General features: G+C 40.7%; 1 protein-coding gene across 2 annotated transcripts; it reads left to right on the top strand.

Annotated features, from left to right (window-relative positions):
• Positions 1-1,195: 1,195 nt before the first annotated feature.
• SPO11 (SPO11 initiator of meiotic double strand breaks) lies at positions 1,196-14,674 on the top strand. Of its 2 annotated transcripts, XM_014831370.3 has the most exons (13): positions 1,196-1,326; positions 3,023-3,136; positions 4,402-4,490; positions 4,901-4,967; positions 5,199-5,307; positions 5,662-5,745; positions 6,439-6,475; positions 6,809-6,918; positions 9,614-9,713; positions 10,019-10,056; positions 10,964-11,040; positions 13,542-13,653; positions 14,146-14,674. In XM_014831370.3, the coding sequence occupies exons 1-13, from the start codon at positions 1,196-1,198 to the stop codon at positions 14,263-14,265; spliced, it is 1,188 nt and encodes a 395-aa protein (XP_014686856.1). In that variant the 3' UTR covers positions 14,266-14,674. The 2 variants fall into 2 exon arrangements, with proteins under 2 accessions (XP_014686856.1, XP_070341529.1); XM_070485428.1 differs by lacking the exon at positions 3,023-3,136.
• The last annotated feature ends 1,699 nt before the right edge of the window (positions 14,675-16,373 follow it).

Below are 16,373 nucleotides of genomic sequence, written 5' to 3' on the forward strand. Positions count from 1 at the left end.
GTGATAATGACAACAAAGACCTCAGCACAGTGCTTGGCACTGGCAGCCATGCTTAAGAACAGAGGGAGGCCATTACTATTTAGGGTAACCAGGAACCAAGGGGACAAAATAGTTCTCTGGAGTGGGCCTGCTGTCAGCTGGCTCTTCTGGGGCAAAGGCCCCAGGACCCCATCCCTGCAGGACCTGGCCCCCGCAGGCCGTGGAGCCACCTTACTCCAGGTTCTCTCCCCACTGTCCTCTCTCTCAAGGACGTGGTCCCCAGAGGCACGACTCCTCCCTGGGGCTTCAGAATTCCCGTCTTCTGCTCCAGAAGGCTGCCAGAGAGTAGGGGGAAGGCACAGCTCACCAAATCTGCAAGGGGAGGATGTGGTCCAACGGCAGGATTGCTGGATAACATACTGGACGTCCACTTAAATCTGAATTTCAGATAAACACTGAAATAACTTTTTAGTCCCCAAGATTGCATGGGACCTAGTTATCCTAAAAAAACATAATTGCTGTTTATCTGAAACTCAAATTTAACTGAGTGTCTTGCATTTTAATTGGCTGCATCTGGCGGTCCTACAAAGTGATGGAGCCAGGATGTTAACTCAGGCCTGCCTGAGCTTGTGGCCCTCACTTCTCTCCTGCAAAACCACCACCATCAAGTTAGGAACCTCCTGGGGTGGTTAAGAGAAAGAAAAGAGAGACGGCTGAGTGAAACGGGCTTTGTAAGCCCTCAAGCACTATATAAATGTTAGTAAGGGCAGGAACTCTGCCCTGATCACAGCTGAACCCAGTGCCTAGAACTGTATCTGGCAACAGATCGCTATAACTGTTTTAATGAAAAATCGCTGGTACTATTTTCCGTAAGCAGTCAACAAAATTACATAAACCCATTTCTAGGAAATCTAGCTCAAACATCGTACGCACACCCCGCTGGTCCCGGATACGCCAGACCATGACCCAGGAAGAACCCAACACTGTGTTCACCTGACACAGGCCTGCGCATGCGCAACCGCCTCCATGTGCTATGCTATGCGCATGCGTGTGTACAGCCACGCCTGGTGATGAGGTGTGCGCATGCGTGGGCCTCAGCGGGAAAGCGCGGGAAGAGAGCGCTGCCCTGGCGGTAACCCGCTGAGGTGGCGCTCCGGGTGGGCGGTGGCGGCCGAGCTGGGTCCTGCTCTTGGAGCGCTTCCTGCCGCCTGTCCTCATGGCCTTTGCGCCCGTGGGGCCTGAGGCCTCGTTCTTCGCGGCTGTGGACCAGCACAGGGCTTCCCTGCTGGCCGCCCTGCGGGGCGGCGGCGCGGAGCGGGCGGGCGGGGGTCCGCGACCGGCCTCCAGGTACTCGGAGCTGTGGCCCCCTTGACCGCCCGCCCCGAACCCCAAAAGGGTGTTCCTTCAACTCCCCTTTTCTGCTGTTAACTCGTGTTTTAAACTCAAAAAGCCTGGACAGCCCCCTTGATGTCTTCTAGAATGTTCCTTGTGCAGTGTTCCAGGAGCGTCCCAACTGCTGGGCTCGCAGGGTTCCTGCGATCCTTACGGGTCACGCAGTTTAGGGCGCCGTCTGACTTCGGGATGTTGAAAAAGTTTGGGGGGAGATAAAATTTTAGCTTAAGTGTTCAAGATTTATTTTTTGGGAAGAGAAAGGGAGGGAAGATGAATGTTGTGAGTTCTCACTCAATAAGTGTGTTTTATCAAAATGAACAAGGAGGTCGGCGCATTTTAGGTGGTTTCTAAAATGTCCGTGCTTTAGATGGTTTGCGGTCGGGCAGCGCGCTGCCGGGGCTGCCGCTCGGCTGGTCCAGCCCGGGGCTGATTGATGGAGGCGGCCCGGGGATGCCCTGCAGCACGGATGCGGGCGGGAGGGACCGCGTTTGCCCAAGATGCCCTGTTGTTTTGCTCCCTTGATCCGCTTTTCGGTTTATCAGCAAAGATTTTTCAGTCTAAACAAATTGCTGTCTTTAATTTTTAAGCCCAAGCAAACTACCAAAAAACAAAACAAAAAGGCAAAAATCCACAAGCAAACATTTTCACAAACGGATTCCGTTGAGGGACATTCCTGGGGAAGGGACGGGAGGCTGGAGTCCTCTGTTTGGGTTCCAGAAGTAAATTAATCCGATTGTATCTAGAGTTGGTCATAGTGCTGTCTTGCCACTTTTTTTCAAACTCAAAAATGAGATATTTGAGTCAGCGTTTACCTCTCAATATTACAAAATACTGAATGTTTTGAAATTTATTTTCTGATCCGTGCGTTTTCACTGAAGCTCTGAAGTTTCTGTGGAAATCAGAACCGTCCAGGCTTTGGCCATTTTCTAGGTTTGATTTGGTTTCTCTTCCTAGGCATATGCTAATAGCATTTATAACCCAACAGCATTTTTTTAAGCTGATGGCTTGTGAAATTAAAAGTCAGCTGACAGAAAACTGGGCTAAGTCTTAACATTTTGCTGTAAAGTGGTGTAATAGTTGCCAAGACTTTTCATGATAGTGATTAAACGTTTTTCTTTTTGTGCCACTAAAATTCAGAAAGGCTGATTTAAGGCATGAGATCAGTTAGGGTAATGTGCTACAACAGCGAGTGTTCCTTTTGAAATACTTTTGCATTGCATTTTGGGAGAGAAATTAAATTCAAAGCCAATATTACAACATTTTTAATTAAAACATTTATCAGTAGTATTTCAAGTCAAGGAGTTTGTATTCAAGTAGGTTAATGTGAACATTAAATAGATTAAAATCTATTTATAAATTATATTGTCTAGTCCTTAATCTGAAAGGGAGATATTACTTAAGTTGGTAATTGAGTAAAATTACAAGCGAATGAAATTTCTCTGTAAGTGAACACTGTAAATACAGTTGTTGTTTTAATGCAGTACTGATGTCAGAATTTAGTGGGAGAGACCAATTTTGACAAGAATTACCTAGTCCTAAAAAACAACCAATGAAACAAAAATTTATTTCACTATTGGTCTGGGGAAATGTCACATATTGTAGAGGCCTAATTTAGAATAAAGATTGAATCATAGTGTGTTTATTGTTTCAGTTCTCAGGTTCTTGCATCAATAGAAAATGTTATCCGAGACATAATCACAAGCTTGGCAAGAAATGAAGCTCCTGCAATCACCATCGACGACAGGTCCAGCTGGGAAAATATGAAGTGGGCATTTTGCATTTTTTCTTTTTAAATGCAATATCTATGTCATTATTTGAATTTATTCAAGTTACAGTTCCAGTTGGATATCATTCTTTTTATTGCCTTTACTCTGTCAAAAAGGATTTAAGGAAGTTTACAAAATCACATACCATAGAGGCAAGTTCTGTAAACTAGAAGTAGGTGTGAAAGATAAGGCCAGGAGAAAACAATGCTAGGAACGGAAAATGGAGCACAGAAAGAGGTGAGAACTCAAAATGCACATGATAAAGGCTTACAGTCCTGCTAAAAATAGGCTCCACACTCAGATCTAAGCTTTCCAGTGCTCCAAGAGGGAGATGCGGCCAGTGGAATTCTCGTCTCAATCTGCTTGCTCTGGGGAGCTGCAACCATTCCTGGCACCGGGACCTAAATAAATGTGTCCTGAACAGAGAGCCCGTTTCAATGGCCCTTTTTCCTGGCAGATCCCCCCCTGCTAAGTCCTGTGCCCAAGAGGGTCAAATCAGCACACGGCTTTATCAGAGTCCTGGAACCTGGTTATATGGTTTGTGTTTTGCAGATCCTCAACCTGTAGAACCTTTCCATTGAGTAAGGAAATACGCTACGAAAATAGTTCTCAGTAGGAGTTACAGAAACAGAATAAAAGTAATTTTGAGGCTCTTTAGTCACTAAGTATTCTTTTATGCTCAATATAATTAATGGAAACTATGAACTTTTGCGTCATATTTGCAAGATGGACTTCATCCGGCCGTGAGGCAGTGGACATCTGGCCTATTTGCCGGGTGCCTTCTGCCACCTTTAGGCCAGGCCTGACGTTTCAGTTTAACAGCCTAATATAAATTGTTATTTCATTTAATGTAACTTCGGAGGTAAATCAAATAAGATATTTCAAAACAGTATTAAATTGAGTAAAATTAAGTGAGTAAATTATTGAAGTGAGCAAAATGCTGATTAAAATTGTGAAATAGTTGAAAATAGTTCACATACACTAAATGTCTTCCCGGGAAAGAAATACACACACAGACATGCACAAAAACACATCATAATCAAAGGTATTTAATTCGTTTATTTTACACACTTTCAGTGCCTCTGTACGTCCCAAAACTAGTTGCCTAATTACCACCTGGAATTATCTAAGCTCTTAAACAAGGTTGTGCCAAAGCTTCAGTGCTGACGTTGAGAAGAAATGTGGGTTTAAATGATGTATATTGTGTGGTGTTCAGAAGTTAATTCTTCTTTATTTTATTCCCTTGCTTTAAACAAAATGGCAGGTTTGAAGATTCTGTGGGTCTTCAGATGGTTTCTCATTGTACCACAAGAAAAATCAAAAGCGATTCTCCAAAGTCAGTTAAAAATTTTGGTAAACTAATCTTTCTTCTCTTTCAGTAATGAAATAAATGAATTTGGTTACCTTCTGGGTTTCAGTTGTTCCTAGTGAAAGAATTTTGCTTGTCCTCTGGTAGACCACCCCTGTACGTGAAATAAATTTATAGAATTTTGCATTGGCGATAATCATGGAAGTAAATTATAACTCTAAAATAAATTTTCGATCTACATGGTTCAGTGGAAAAGTACTGTCGGTTTTGCTGTTCATACAGCAATTAACTTTATCTGATTCTTCAGGCCATTTTTATTTTCTGCTTAACACTTCTCCTTTGGAAAGATGTTTTTTTTTAATGTTATGGAAAGTAACAGGGGACAGGTTAGCAGAATGGCTTGAATTAGTGAGAGAAATGATGAGTAACTTGTTTTTTATATCTTATTTTCCAGCGCTAATTCTTAAAATATTGTCCATGATTTACAAATTAGTGCAGAGCAACACTTACACAACCAAGAGGTAAATACGTCGTTCTGGTAAGTTACTCTTGAAAATGCAATGTGAGGTTTAGTTGGATTGACTTTCATTATATGTCTTGAAAGTTACACAAGACCAGACTATGGGTAATAAGTTACTTAGTCTATATGTTGTGTTTCATCCAGTTAAAGCTTTCTTCAAATAATACTCCAATACTTGTTATATTCAAAGAGTCTATTGTTAATTCAAAATGTATATTTTAAATTTTCATAGAGACATATATTACACTGACAGCCAGCTGTTTGGTAACCAGACTGTTGTGGACAGTATTGTCACCGACGTTTCTTGTATGTTAAAAGTGCCGAGGAGGAGTCTGCATATAGTAAGTAGCACTTCACACAAAACATTTTGTTTTAAGACAAAATGTTTATATAAAAATTGTGATGGAAGAATAAATGTAACCTGTGCCTTCTTTTAATATTATTTGATACTATATTTTTCTCACTATGAATTTAAGTAATCTTCTCAATATATTACCGTGGGTGAATGGACCAAAATAGATGAATGACCAAATATTTTTTATTCCTAAATATTCTTACATATTTTCCACTTCATTTCTTAAATTCCAATCTGGGCTAAAATACATATAATTTAGCAGGTGAACATTGAGGAATGACTTAGCAACATAAAATATCTTAGTGAAAAAAGTTTCAAATATGTCTGGTTTTTTTTTCAGTTATCTACTTCAAAAGGTTTAATTGCTGGCAATTTAAGGTATATCGAGGAAGATGGCACCAAAGTGTATTGCAGCTGTACAACAGTAAGCATTAATGTTTTCACATGCTTTAACTCTCTTTTAGATTCTTTGTTTTTGAAATGTATTTTATTTCCTGCTTTGTCAAGTAGTTTGGAGCTTAAGATTTTAAAATAAAACTGCAGGATGAATAGGTGTGTGCGCTGTGGGGTTGCACATTACATAAGTTCAAAATATGCCAGTTGTCAAACGTCATATTGAAATAAACAAACATGCACATTCTTTCTTAAAACGCTGTTGATTTCGGGTAGAGTGTGGCTTGACCATTTTAGCATAGAGATTTGTATAATCTTCATAACATTTCCTGGCCCCGAAATTCTTATGTTTAATATTGGACTATTTGCTAGGCTTTAGCAGTAGAAAGCTGACAGGAGTAAACTAGGCAGCGGTTTGGAAAGGGGCACAATGATGCCTGTGAGCTCCTTCATAAGGGAGTCTCTCCTTCATCAGTTTCTGCTTTTTAAACCGCATTATCTACAAAGTTTCCAAGAAATTCCCACCTGCTGGGCAGTAGTTTGGGTCAAGTGTCTGTTGTCTGACTGAGGAGTCAATCTGTTTCCTACTGTTCTCTTACTGAGGATAAACCTCTGATAACTGGTATATTCAAAGAAAAATGAAAATATAGGATTTTTGTGATAAATTTTTAAATGTGGTTATACTTCTTATTTAAAATGAAAACTGTATTGTTTGTTACCTTAGGCTGTTGCTGTATCATCTAATATCCAAGGAATTTGGAGTATCCTTTGAGTGGGAAAACTATTTAACCTTCTAGGATGTTCATTCATTATTTTGGTAAACCAAGCTTTCGTAACATGTAATGAACAAGTGAGACCATATAGTGGTCAAGATGAAGACATCGCGGTCCCTTCTTTCGAATTCTTTTAGGAGCTTACTATCTGGTAGGAAAGACAGATATCTAAATATATGAATAGATATCTGTTTATATATTTGAGGGTGAAAATGGAAATACTCTATAGCTGTTTTTGAATTGACCTATACGGAAACATTATTTAGTTGGTGGTTAAACTGAAATACTTTTGCTTTCAATTTATCAGCCTTAACTTCACAGATTTAATCACAGATGCGAAATTTCTATTAATCGTGGAAAAAGATGCGACATTTCAGCGACTCCTGGACGACAACTTCTGCAGCAGGATGTCTCCGTGCGTCATCGTCACGGTATGTGACCTGCTCTACTGTAGTTCCAAGACTCACGTACTTCTCTGCTGACTGGTAAGAGGGGATCGTAACATCATCTTTACGGCTTGCTGAGCGTTCTGTTCTCAACGTGATGTTCGGGGTTGCAGAACAAGAATTTCTAAGGTGTTCATGTAAACGTCCTCAAATCTGACTAAAATCGTGATGATGCTCCTGCTTCTTAAATACCAGTGACTTTCCAGAACCACAGCGAGGTTACGGGGGCTCTGGGTCACCCTCACACCATTCCCGCTGGGGCTGCTTGTCTCGACTTTAACGTGGTCACGCTGGGGGCTTTGGACGGGGTTGGGTGAACAAGAGCTGCTCCCGGTTCTTCCTCACACGAGTTTGTGTACCAGGGTAATATCATTAATTCAGTCAAAAGGAACCTGCTTTTTTTTTGGTGAGGAAGATTAGCCCTGAGCTGACATCTGTGCCACTCTTCCTCTATATTTTGCATGTGGGTCAGCTCCACAACATGGCTGATGAGAGGAGTAGGTTGGCATCCAGGATCCGAACCTGCAAAAATGGGCCACCGAAGCGGAGTGCATGGAACTTTAACAACGTGGCCATGGGGCCGGCTACCCTGCTCTTTTTTTTTTCACATAATGTGCAAAGAATAGCAAAGAACACAGAAGCATATGTCGAGATAACACATGGGGAGATACAGGCGTTGGTTAGCAAAGGGCAGTAAGCTGCCCACTGCAGGGTGATGTGGGCTGAGTTCCTGAAACTGGGTGGTGGACGACATCTGCTGGAGCAGGACAGAAAGAGTGGGGATAGAGGAAGCTTGCGGTGTGAGTCGGGGAATGCTAACAGAATAACAGAATGTGTCAGGTTCCCTTCCCCCATCCCGGCCTTCTGCTTTTATAGATCCGGATAAAAACCTAGTTCTTTGAAGGAAAAAGAGCTCATCTACTTAAAATTCTTCGGGCTTATTAGATTAGCAATAAGTAGATGCTTGTGAGGCATGTTTGTGGAAGCAGTGAGGAGGGCGGCCCTGGAGAGGAGGTGGGGTGTCCGGCACCTGAACGGAGCCTTGGAAGGCCTGGCCACTCCCAGGGAGGCATCCCGACTTAGTGCAGAAATGTCAGGCACTTAACAGAAGTGTTTGCACTAGTGACAAAGGAACTGGCAAGGGTTAGTGTGGCAGCGTCCTCGTTAGAGCAAGGGGGCTCACTGGAGTCAGGGGCCTGTCAGCAGGCTGTCAGGTGGTGATCTTGCTGTGAGGATGAAAGAGGGATGACTAAGGAGAAAGAACTGAAACAAAGGATATTGCAAGGTCAATTCGAAAGGACTTGGTGACCACGGGATATGAGGAATGAGTCAAAATGACTCCAGTGTGTGGAACCTACCACAGTGTCACCATTGATAGCTACAGGACAAGTAGCAGGAAGGACCCACAACTAAAATATACAACTATGCACTGGGGGAGTTGGGGGAGAAAAAAACAGGAAAAAAAAAAAAAAGAAGATTGGCAACAGTTGTTAGCTCAGGTGCCAATCTTTGAAAAAAAAAAAAGAAATATGGATTTGAGACGATAGCATTGCCATAGTGCCCTAACTCTGTGTGACGGGCACATTTATCCCAATTTTATAAATAAAGCCACAGCCTAACGAGACTAAGAAACTGGCACAGTATCACCCACTAATGATTGGCAGGGAGGGAATTCAAACCCAGAGCTATGTGATAAAAACCCCATTCTTGGGCCGGCCTGGTGGTGCAATGGTTAAGTGCACACATTCCGCTGTGGCTGCCCAGGGTTCACCGGTTTGGATCCCGGGTGCAGACATGGCACCGCTTGGCAAGCCATGTTGTGGTAGGCATCCCACATATAAAATAGAGGAAGACGGACATGGATGTTAGCTCAGGGCCAGACTTGCTAAGTAAAAAGAGGAGGATTGGTGGCAGATATTAGCTCAGGGCTAATCTTCCTCAAAAAAAAAAGGAAAAGAAAAACCCATTCTTAATTTCTGCCTGCTTCCTTCTCTGCTCCATGTTTCACTGGATTTTCTGCTTTTCTCTCTTAACAGTATTGTAATGCTCTTTAAATTACTTTTCTACATAATTATTCTTTTAATGACTTCATAATATTGTCCTGCCACTTGGGTTTATAGAATCCCAAATTTAAACCAGGCACTCCGCTAAGTGCTTTATGACTATTAAATAATTTACTTCCTATAACAAACAGCCTGATAAGGTGATACGAGCCCTGAGCCACCAAGAGGTTTGTGACTCGTTCCGGTTCGTGCTGCTGAGACGGGGCAGAGCCGAGATTCTGCCCGGGCCGTCTGCCCTGCAGCTGGTACATATCACCGCCGTGCTGTGCTGCCCCTCCCTGTGTCTGTTGTCAGATATTTTGGCTATTTACAGGAGTTTGTGTCATTTGAAGTAACACTGCAGTGGACATCTTTTCCTAGGTAGGATTTTCATTATTTCCGTTTCTGCTGAAATATATCCTAGGACTGGGAAAACGGAGTCAGATTTATGAATGGATGTGGGCTTTTTCGCCCTGTTGTATGTATTGTACAGTTTTTTCCACAGTCAGTGCCGGTCTTCTACCACCTGAAACTTAAGGTGAGGGAATCCAGCTTTTAAATTATTAGTAAGTAAGGATATAGTTTTATCGATTTCACTGTACTGGAATTAAAATGCGTCATTTCAATTATGTTTTCAGGGAAAGGGAGTACCTGATCTGAACACAAGACTTCTAGTCAAGAAGCTGTGGGATGTGTTTCACGTTCCTATTTTCACTCTGGTAGACGCTGATCCACATGGTAATTTATCGTGGGACTGTTTGAAACAATAGTCATAATTAAATCATATTTGTAGTTGTGTTTTTCTGCTCTTAGAACACTCTCCTAAAATATTTTTAAAGAGGATGATTTTAGATTAAAATTAATGACTAATTCTTTGAGGCAGTTTATCGTTCTTTTTGCCATATTAAGCTGAACCATAAATTTTTCTCTGGTAATGCCCACGAAGATAAAATTGCAGATGTTAGATATAATTTGAGAATGCAATTTATCTAACCTGTAAGATACAAGAAGGCTAATTTTGACAGTAACTTTCTTTTTAACAGGCATAGAAATAATGTGTATTTATAAGTATGGATCTATGGTAAGTATGGAAAAGCACTTTTCTTTTTCCCACTGTTGAGGTATTTTATATTCATTGGGGTGATTTCTGCATTTACTTGTGAGCCCCTGGGAATCTGAGGGCCCTCAGAGATACCAGTGGAGCTACTGCCCTAGCCTAGGCCTGCCTGGTTCAGTAGCTGTGATTCCAGCTCCCGGTGTGATCAGTGTGACCGCAGGTGACAGAGTGGGGTTAGCTGTGGGCACGAGGCATTGTTATCCTCCACTCTCCCTGCTGCCCACGTAACTGTGGGGCTGTGGGGTGACAACATTGTCTGATCGCCAGATATGCTCTGAACATGCTGTATAGCCTTGACTTCTGACTTTGCCAGTTCCCTTTTCTCCCACCACGAGGAGAAATGAAAAGACCACCAGAGTCTGCAACTGCCGTACATGAGTGGTTCTCAAAGTGCAGTCCTGGACCGTGAGCCTCAGCATCACCGGGGAGCTTGTTAGACATCCACATCTCGGTCCCCATGCGGACCTGTGAATCTGAATCCCTACGGCTGGGCCCCAAGGGGTAAAGTTTGGAAACCACTGGTAGACACCTTGAGTGTCCCTGATGTGTATGTTTACAGCAGGTGAAAGGGATGGTGGAGCAAGGTGTTAAGATATGGAATCACACACAATAATAAGTGCAGGCCAGACGGGTTCATTTGCAGTTTTACTTTATAGAAAACCAACAGAGCAATACTGTAGAGTGGTTTTAAAGCCTTCACTGAAAGTCCAGCTTAGTGAAGCTCTGGGTGATTTTCTTATTCTGTGGGCTCTGGGGGAGTGAAGTCTTTAGTATTTGTCCTTCTTAATAAGTAAAAAATTTGGCTGCAAAACAAGTATGCTAGTTCTCTGCCATTTAGTCTCACCTAATCTACTTTTGCTCTTTGTTCCAGTCCATGTCTTTTGAAGCCCATAATCTCACAGTTCCGGCTATTAGATGGCTTGGGCTCCTCCCTTCTGACATTAAAAGGTTGGACGGTTTAATAGAGCCGGGATATGTGAAATGATGACTCTCTGTCCTGTGTAACAATAAGCTAAACAGTCGTTACGTTATGAGGGAACGCTCCTGAGGCTCCTTATGGGTATTGTTCACTGCGACTCAGGATTACATAATTATGAATTAAATGCATCAGTGTTTCTGTTGCAACTACTGAAACACTGAACAAAAGAATTTGGTTAATTGAACTTCTGCTAGCTAGAAAATGTTTTTTGTTTTACTTTTAATGTTAAAGTATTTTGTAAATTTCTTTACACTTAGAAAGTGTAAGATGTTGATTCCAATTAAATGATAATCATTGACAATAACATTTGCCATAGGAATCAATTTTATTATAGATTTAAAATTTTAATTTCATAAAAAAATCTCATTTTAAGACTACTTAAAGTCTGGGAACCTAAAGGTTGGCAAATTTACTATATATGTTCATTATAGAAAAAAATATTAAAGAACAAGATAAAAAAGCACCTACAGGTGAACCGCTTTACCCCTGTGGGTTATTTTCTCTGCCTCGCTGTAACTTTTTTCGCAAAAAGGGGGTCACGTTCTCGTGTTATTTTGTAATCTCCGTTTCTCACACGGCACGATGTGACCACTTTTCCATATCAATAAATACATTTCTCTTCTGCGACCTCATTTTAATGACTCCTATTGCTGAGTTGGAATTCCGGATGTACAGTGTTTATTCCACCAACCCCTCAAAGTTGGTCATTTGGGCGGTTCCCAGATCTCTCCTGGTAGGCAGCGCTGCGACGGGCCCTGTAATTCAGTCTTTGCCCACGGCTCTAGCTAGTCCTGTAGGCTGAGCTCCCAGAATTTCTGGGTCAAAGGGTGTGCACATTTTTAAGTCCTCGACTGCCCTCTGGATAGGCTAATTATTTTGCTTTCCCTGCAGAGTAAGAGCCCATGTGTCCCTCAGCACAGGACATTATCACTTTTCTTCATCTCTGCTAATGTTGCTAATGTGATATTTAAAAATGTTTTATTTTTGTTTTAATTGGCCAGTGAGAATGACCTTAAACATGTTCATTGGGTTTCTTCAAGCAGTGAGTGTGCTAACAAGTGCTTGTTTCCTAAATAGGGGATGAGTTTTGGGTGACCACCACTTCTTACAAAATGAGGACACAAAGGAAAACATTCAGTTTCTGATTTCTGAATATTTACACTCTAGTGAATCAAAGTTTTCTTCATTTTAGTGTATCTGTCATGGTCAGAGTCCCTTAGGGGTGATCTATTTGTGTGATGATCATTTCTAACACAAATTCAGGACACGTGATTTGGTAATTGTCAAGGTGGGGGCCTGCAGAAACTCTAGCTGCATCTCATAAATTCCGTCAGTGCCCGCAAAACCCTCTCCAAATCAATGTACAATCAAAGAGAAACACTGCGGCAGCCACACAAACACAGCTCCAAGGGAAATCCTCTGGGCCTCCCTTTCAATCAAATTCTCACCCTGTCCAGGAGCTGCCACTGGCAAGTGGTCATAATTATGGGGACATTGAAAAAGACTACTTGAAACTGGAGCTTTACTGGGAAATCTGGGATTTGTGACTTCAAAAAGTAGTCCATGCCATAAATCCTGGACTTCTCATTTTCTGTTTTTAAAGTATACCAAGATAAAATTACAATCTACTTTTTAAAAATTTAAAACTAGATAGGGATGTGTGTGCGTAAGTGATAGACTAACTTCCAAGGCCCAGAAAATTCTCAATGAATTACAGAGTTAAGGACTCAGGGGAACCTAAAATCTCAGTGAATCTCGCTGCTGGCCGTGCATATCAGCACTCATGGCTTCAGGACTGGAGCTCTGGGAGCTGCCTCGGTGTCGATATACATGATGTTGGGCTGTTGGCATTTGTTTTATAACCAATGTCAGCCTCCTTGTCATCATCCTGTTAGTGTGACATGAAGGGAAACAACACCTTAGAACAGATTTCCACTATGAACTTGAACACTTGCTGTTCTGGGATAGAGTCTCACAATTCTGGATTTAAAAGGTGGATCTGGGGGTCATCCCCGTGGCTGAGTGGTTAAGTTCGTGCACTCTGCTTCAGCGGCCCAGGGTTTCTCCAGTTCCGATCCTGGGCTTGGACATGGCACCACTCATCAGGCCATGCTGAGGTGGCATCCCACATGGCACAACCAGAAGGACCTACAACTAGAATATACAGCTATGTACTGGAGGGCTTTGGGGAGAAGGAGAAAAAAAAAAAAGAAGATTGGCAACAACTGTTAACTCAGGTGCCAATCTTTAAAAAAAAGGTGGATCTGTACTACTTTTCTTTTTTTTTTCTATTGAGTTAACGGTAGGTTACAATCTTGTGAAATTTCAGTAGTACATTATGTACTAATTTTCTTATCTGTTCTTTCTGAGTTTCTTGAAATAGCACAATAAATACAAATGACATATATATGACCTGCAAGTTATAGAAGCACTTTGTTTTACTGATTTTTTTCATCTATTTTTTTCCCAGATTAAACATACCTAAAGATGCTTTAATTCCATTGACAAAACGGGACCAAATGAAACTTGACAGTATCCTGAAAAGACCTTATGTCACTTGCCAACCATTTTGGAGAAGAGAAGTATACTACTTTTTAAAGTTCAAGTGTTGTGTGCTTTATCGCCTTTTACTTTACTAGTGGCTGTTCAAGTAACATTTTGAAAATATCCTCCTTGGAATTTTGTATAACCAGCAAGGAGCGTGGGGGTTGTTTGACAGCAATTGGTTGCTGAAACACTGAATTATGAATGCTAATAGATAAGATCAGCTGGATGGAGCTAATCTATTTTTATCCTCATCCTTATATACCCATTGTCTGTGGTTGTATCATAATTTATGGGGGAAAAGAGGAGACAGAAAGTATAAAGACCTCAGACCATTCCTAGTTATCAAAGGCACCCACACTGACCATTCTCCTGATATTTTTAGCTGTAGCAGCTCTAGAATATTCTGGTTGACTTAATGGCTATTGCCCATGGTTTTGGAGAATAAAACAAGTCTAGATTTACTAGTTTGAGTTGACAAGACTGTAGCAAAAGACTCTGGTATGACTGCATTTTGCTTTTATTGACAGATGGAAATCATGGCCGACTCTAAAATGAAGGCAGAAATTCAAGCTTTGACCTTCCTATCATCAGATTATCTTTCCAGGGTGTACTTACCTAACAAATTAAAATTTGGAGGATGGATATAAAAATTTATCAGAATATATCTTGTGATTGCAGAAAGTTTTTCATTGGTTTTGTTTTCAGAGGTAGATACTGTGTTGGAAAGAACATATATTCTTAACTCTATAGAGGTAAAATAATTATCCATTACTTATATTTTTTGTCGAAACAAATGCTGTACTCTGATTGTCTTTAGAAGGCTTTATTTTATCTGTCTCTGTAGAGATTGATTTCTGTCTTATGTGTTCTAAAGTAAATTATAGAAGAATTTATATTATTTTGACTTCTAAATTTTACTTGAAAAAATATTTTATGCATATCATCAAAGTCTACAGAAATATTTTATTTACTTTCTACAATACAACTAATGTTAAGGCATGAAGTATCTTATTAGTAATAAAGATAATAATAACCTAAATGTGAGAGGTTGCACGTGAACTCTAGTGTCCTGCCATTTCTTCTTAGTTACATTTTCCTTCGCCTTCACAGTGTCGGGCTCACACCCGGGTCATTCACTTGTGAAATTAGTGAAGTTTATTATGAATAAATATTTGGGTTGATGTAGTCTTCAGCACTTTCATTTTGTTTTTGAGCCTACTTTTTATTTTTTTAATTTATTTTTTTATTGAGTTCATAATAGTTTACATCAATGTGAGATTTCAGTTGTACATTATTTCTTGACTGTCACTACATAAGTGCTCCCCTTCAACCCCGGTGTCTATCCCCCACCCCCCAGTAATCACTGAACTGTTTTCTTTGTCCATGTGTTTGTTTATATTCCACATTGAGTGAAATCATCTGGTGTTTGTCTTTCTGAGTCTGGCTTATTTCGCTTAGCATAATTCCATCCAGGTCCTTCCATGTTAGTGCAAATGGGATGAATTTGTCTTTTTTTCCTGCTGAGTAGTATTCCATTGTGTATACACCACATCTTCTTTGTGCAGTCGTCAGTGGGTGGGCACTCAGATTGTTTCCATGTCTCGGCTATTGTGAATAGTGCTGCAGTGAACATAGAGGTGCATATGTTACTTTGGATTGTTGATTTCAAGTTGTTTGGGTAGATACCCAGTAGTGGGATGGCTGGGTCATACGGTGGTTCTATTTTTAGTTTTTTGAGGAACCTTCATACTGTTTTCCATAGTGGCTGCACCAGTTTGCATTCCCACCAGCAGTGTATGAGGGTTCCCTTCTCTCCAGACCCTCTCCAACATTTGTTATTTTTAGTCTTAGTGATTATAGCCATTTTAACAGGCATAAGGTGGTATCTTACTGTAGTTTTGATTTGCATTTCCCTGATGATTAGTGATGTTGAACATCTTTTCATGTGTTTGTTGGCCATCTGTATATCTTCTTTGGAAAAATGTCTGTTCATATCATCTGCCCATTTTTTGATTGAGTTGGGTTTTTTTTCAATTGTTCAATTGTGTGAGTTGCTTATATATTATGGAGATTAACCCCTTGTCAGATATCTGATTTGCAAATATTTTCTCCCAATTGGTGGGTTGTCTCTTTGTTTTGATCCTAGTTTCTTTTGCCTTCCAGAAGCTCTTTAGTCTGATGGATTCCCACTTGTTTATTTTTTCTTTTGTTTCCCTTGTCTGAGAGGACATGGTATTTGAAAAGATCCTTTTTAGTTCAATGTCAAAAGAGTGTACTACTGATATTATCTCCCAGGAGTTTTATAGTTTCAGGACATATCTTCAAGTCTTTGATCCATTTTGAGTTTATTTTTGTGTATGGTATGAGATAGTGGTCTACCTTCATTCTTTTGCATGTGGCTGTCCAGTTTTCCCAGCACCATTTATTCAGGAGACTATCTTTTCTCCATTGTATGTTCTTGGCACCTTTGTTGAAGATTAGCTGTCCATAAATGTGCAGTTTTATTTCTGGGCTTTCAGTTCTGTTCCATTGGTCTGTGTGCCTGTTTTTGTATCAATACCATGCTGTTTTGATCTCTATGGCTTTGTAGTACATTTTGAAGTCAGGGATTGTGATACCTCCAGCTTTGATCTTTTTTCTCAGGATTGCCTTAGCAATTCAGGGTCTTTGTTTCCTCCATATGAATTTTAGAATTCTTTATTCTATTTCCGTGAAGAATGTCATTGGGATTCTGATTGCGATTGCATTGAATCTG

The sequence above is a fragment of the Equus asinus genome, chromosome 15 (assembly GCF_041296235.1).
Source record: "Equus asinus isolate D_3611 breed Donkey chromosome 15, EquAss-T2T_v2, whole genome shotgun sequence".
Lineage (NCBI taxonomy): Eukaryota > Metazoa > Chordata > Mammalia > Perissodactyla > Equidae > Equus > Equus asinus.

Excerpts from the sequence above, each read along its gene's own strand:
- SPO11 (XM_014831370.3), top strand. The coding sequence starts at position 1,196 with ATGGCCTTTGCGCCCGTGGGGCCTGAGGCCTCGTTCTTCGCGGCTGTG. Across the intron at positions 4,491-4,900 it reads AAAGTCAGTTAAAAATTTTG|CGCTAATTCTTAAAATATTG; the intron begins GTAAACTAATCT and ends CTTATTTTCCAG. Across the intron at positions 10,057-10,963 it reads TTTATAAGTATGGATCTATG|TCCATGTCTTTTGAAGCCCA; the intron begins GTAAGTATGGAA and ends TCTTTGTTCCAG.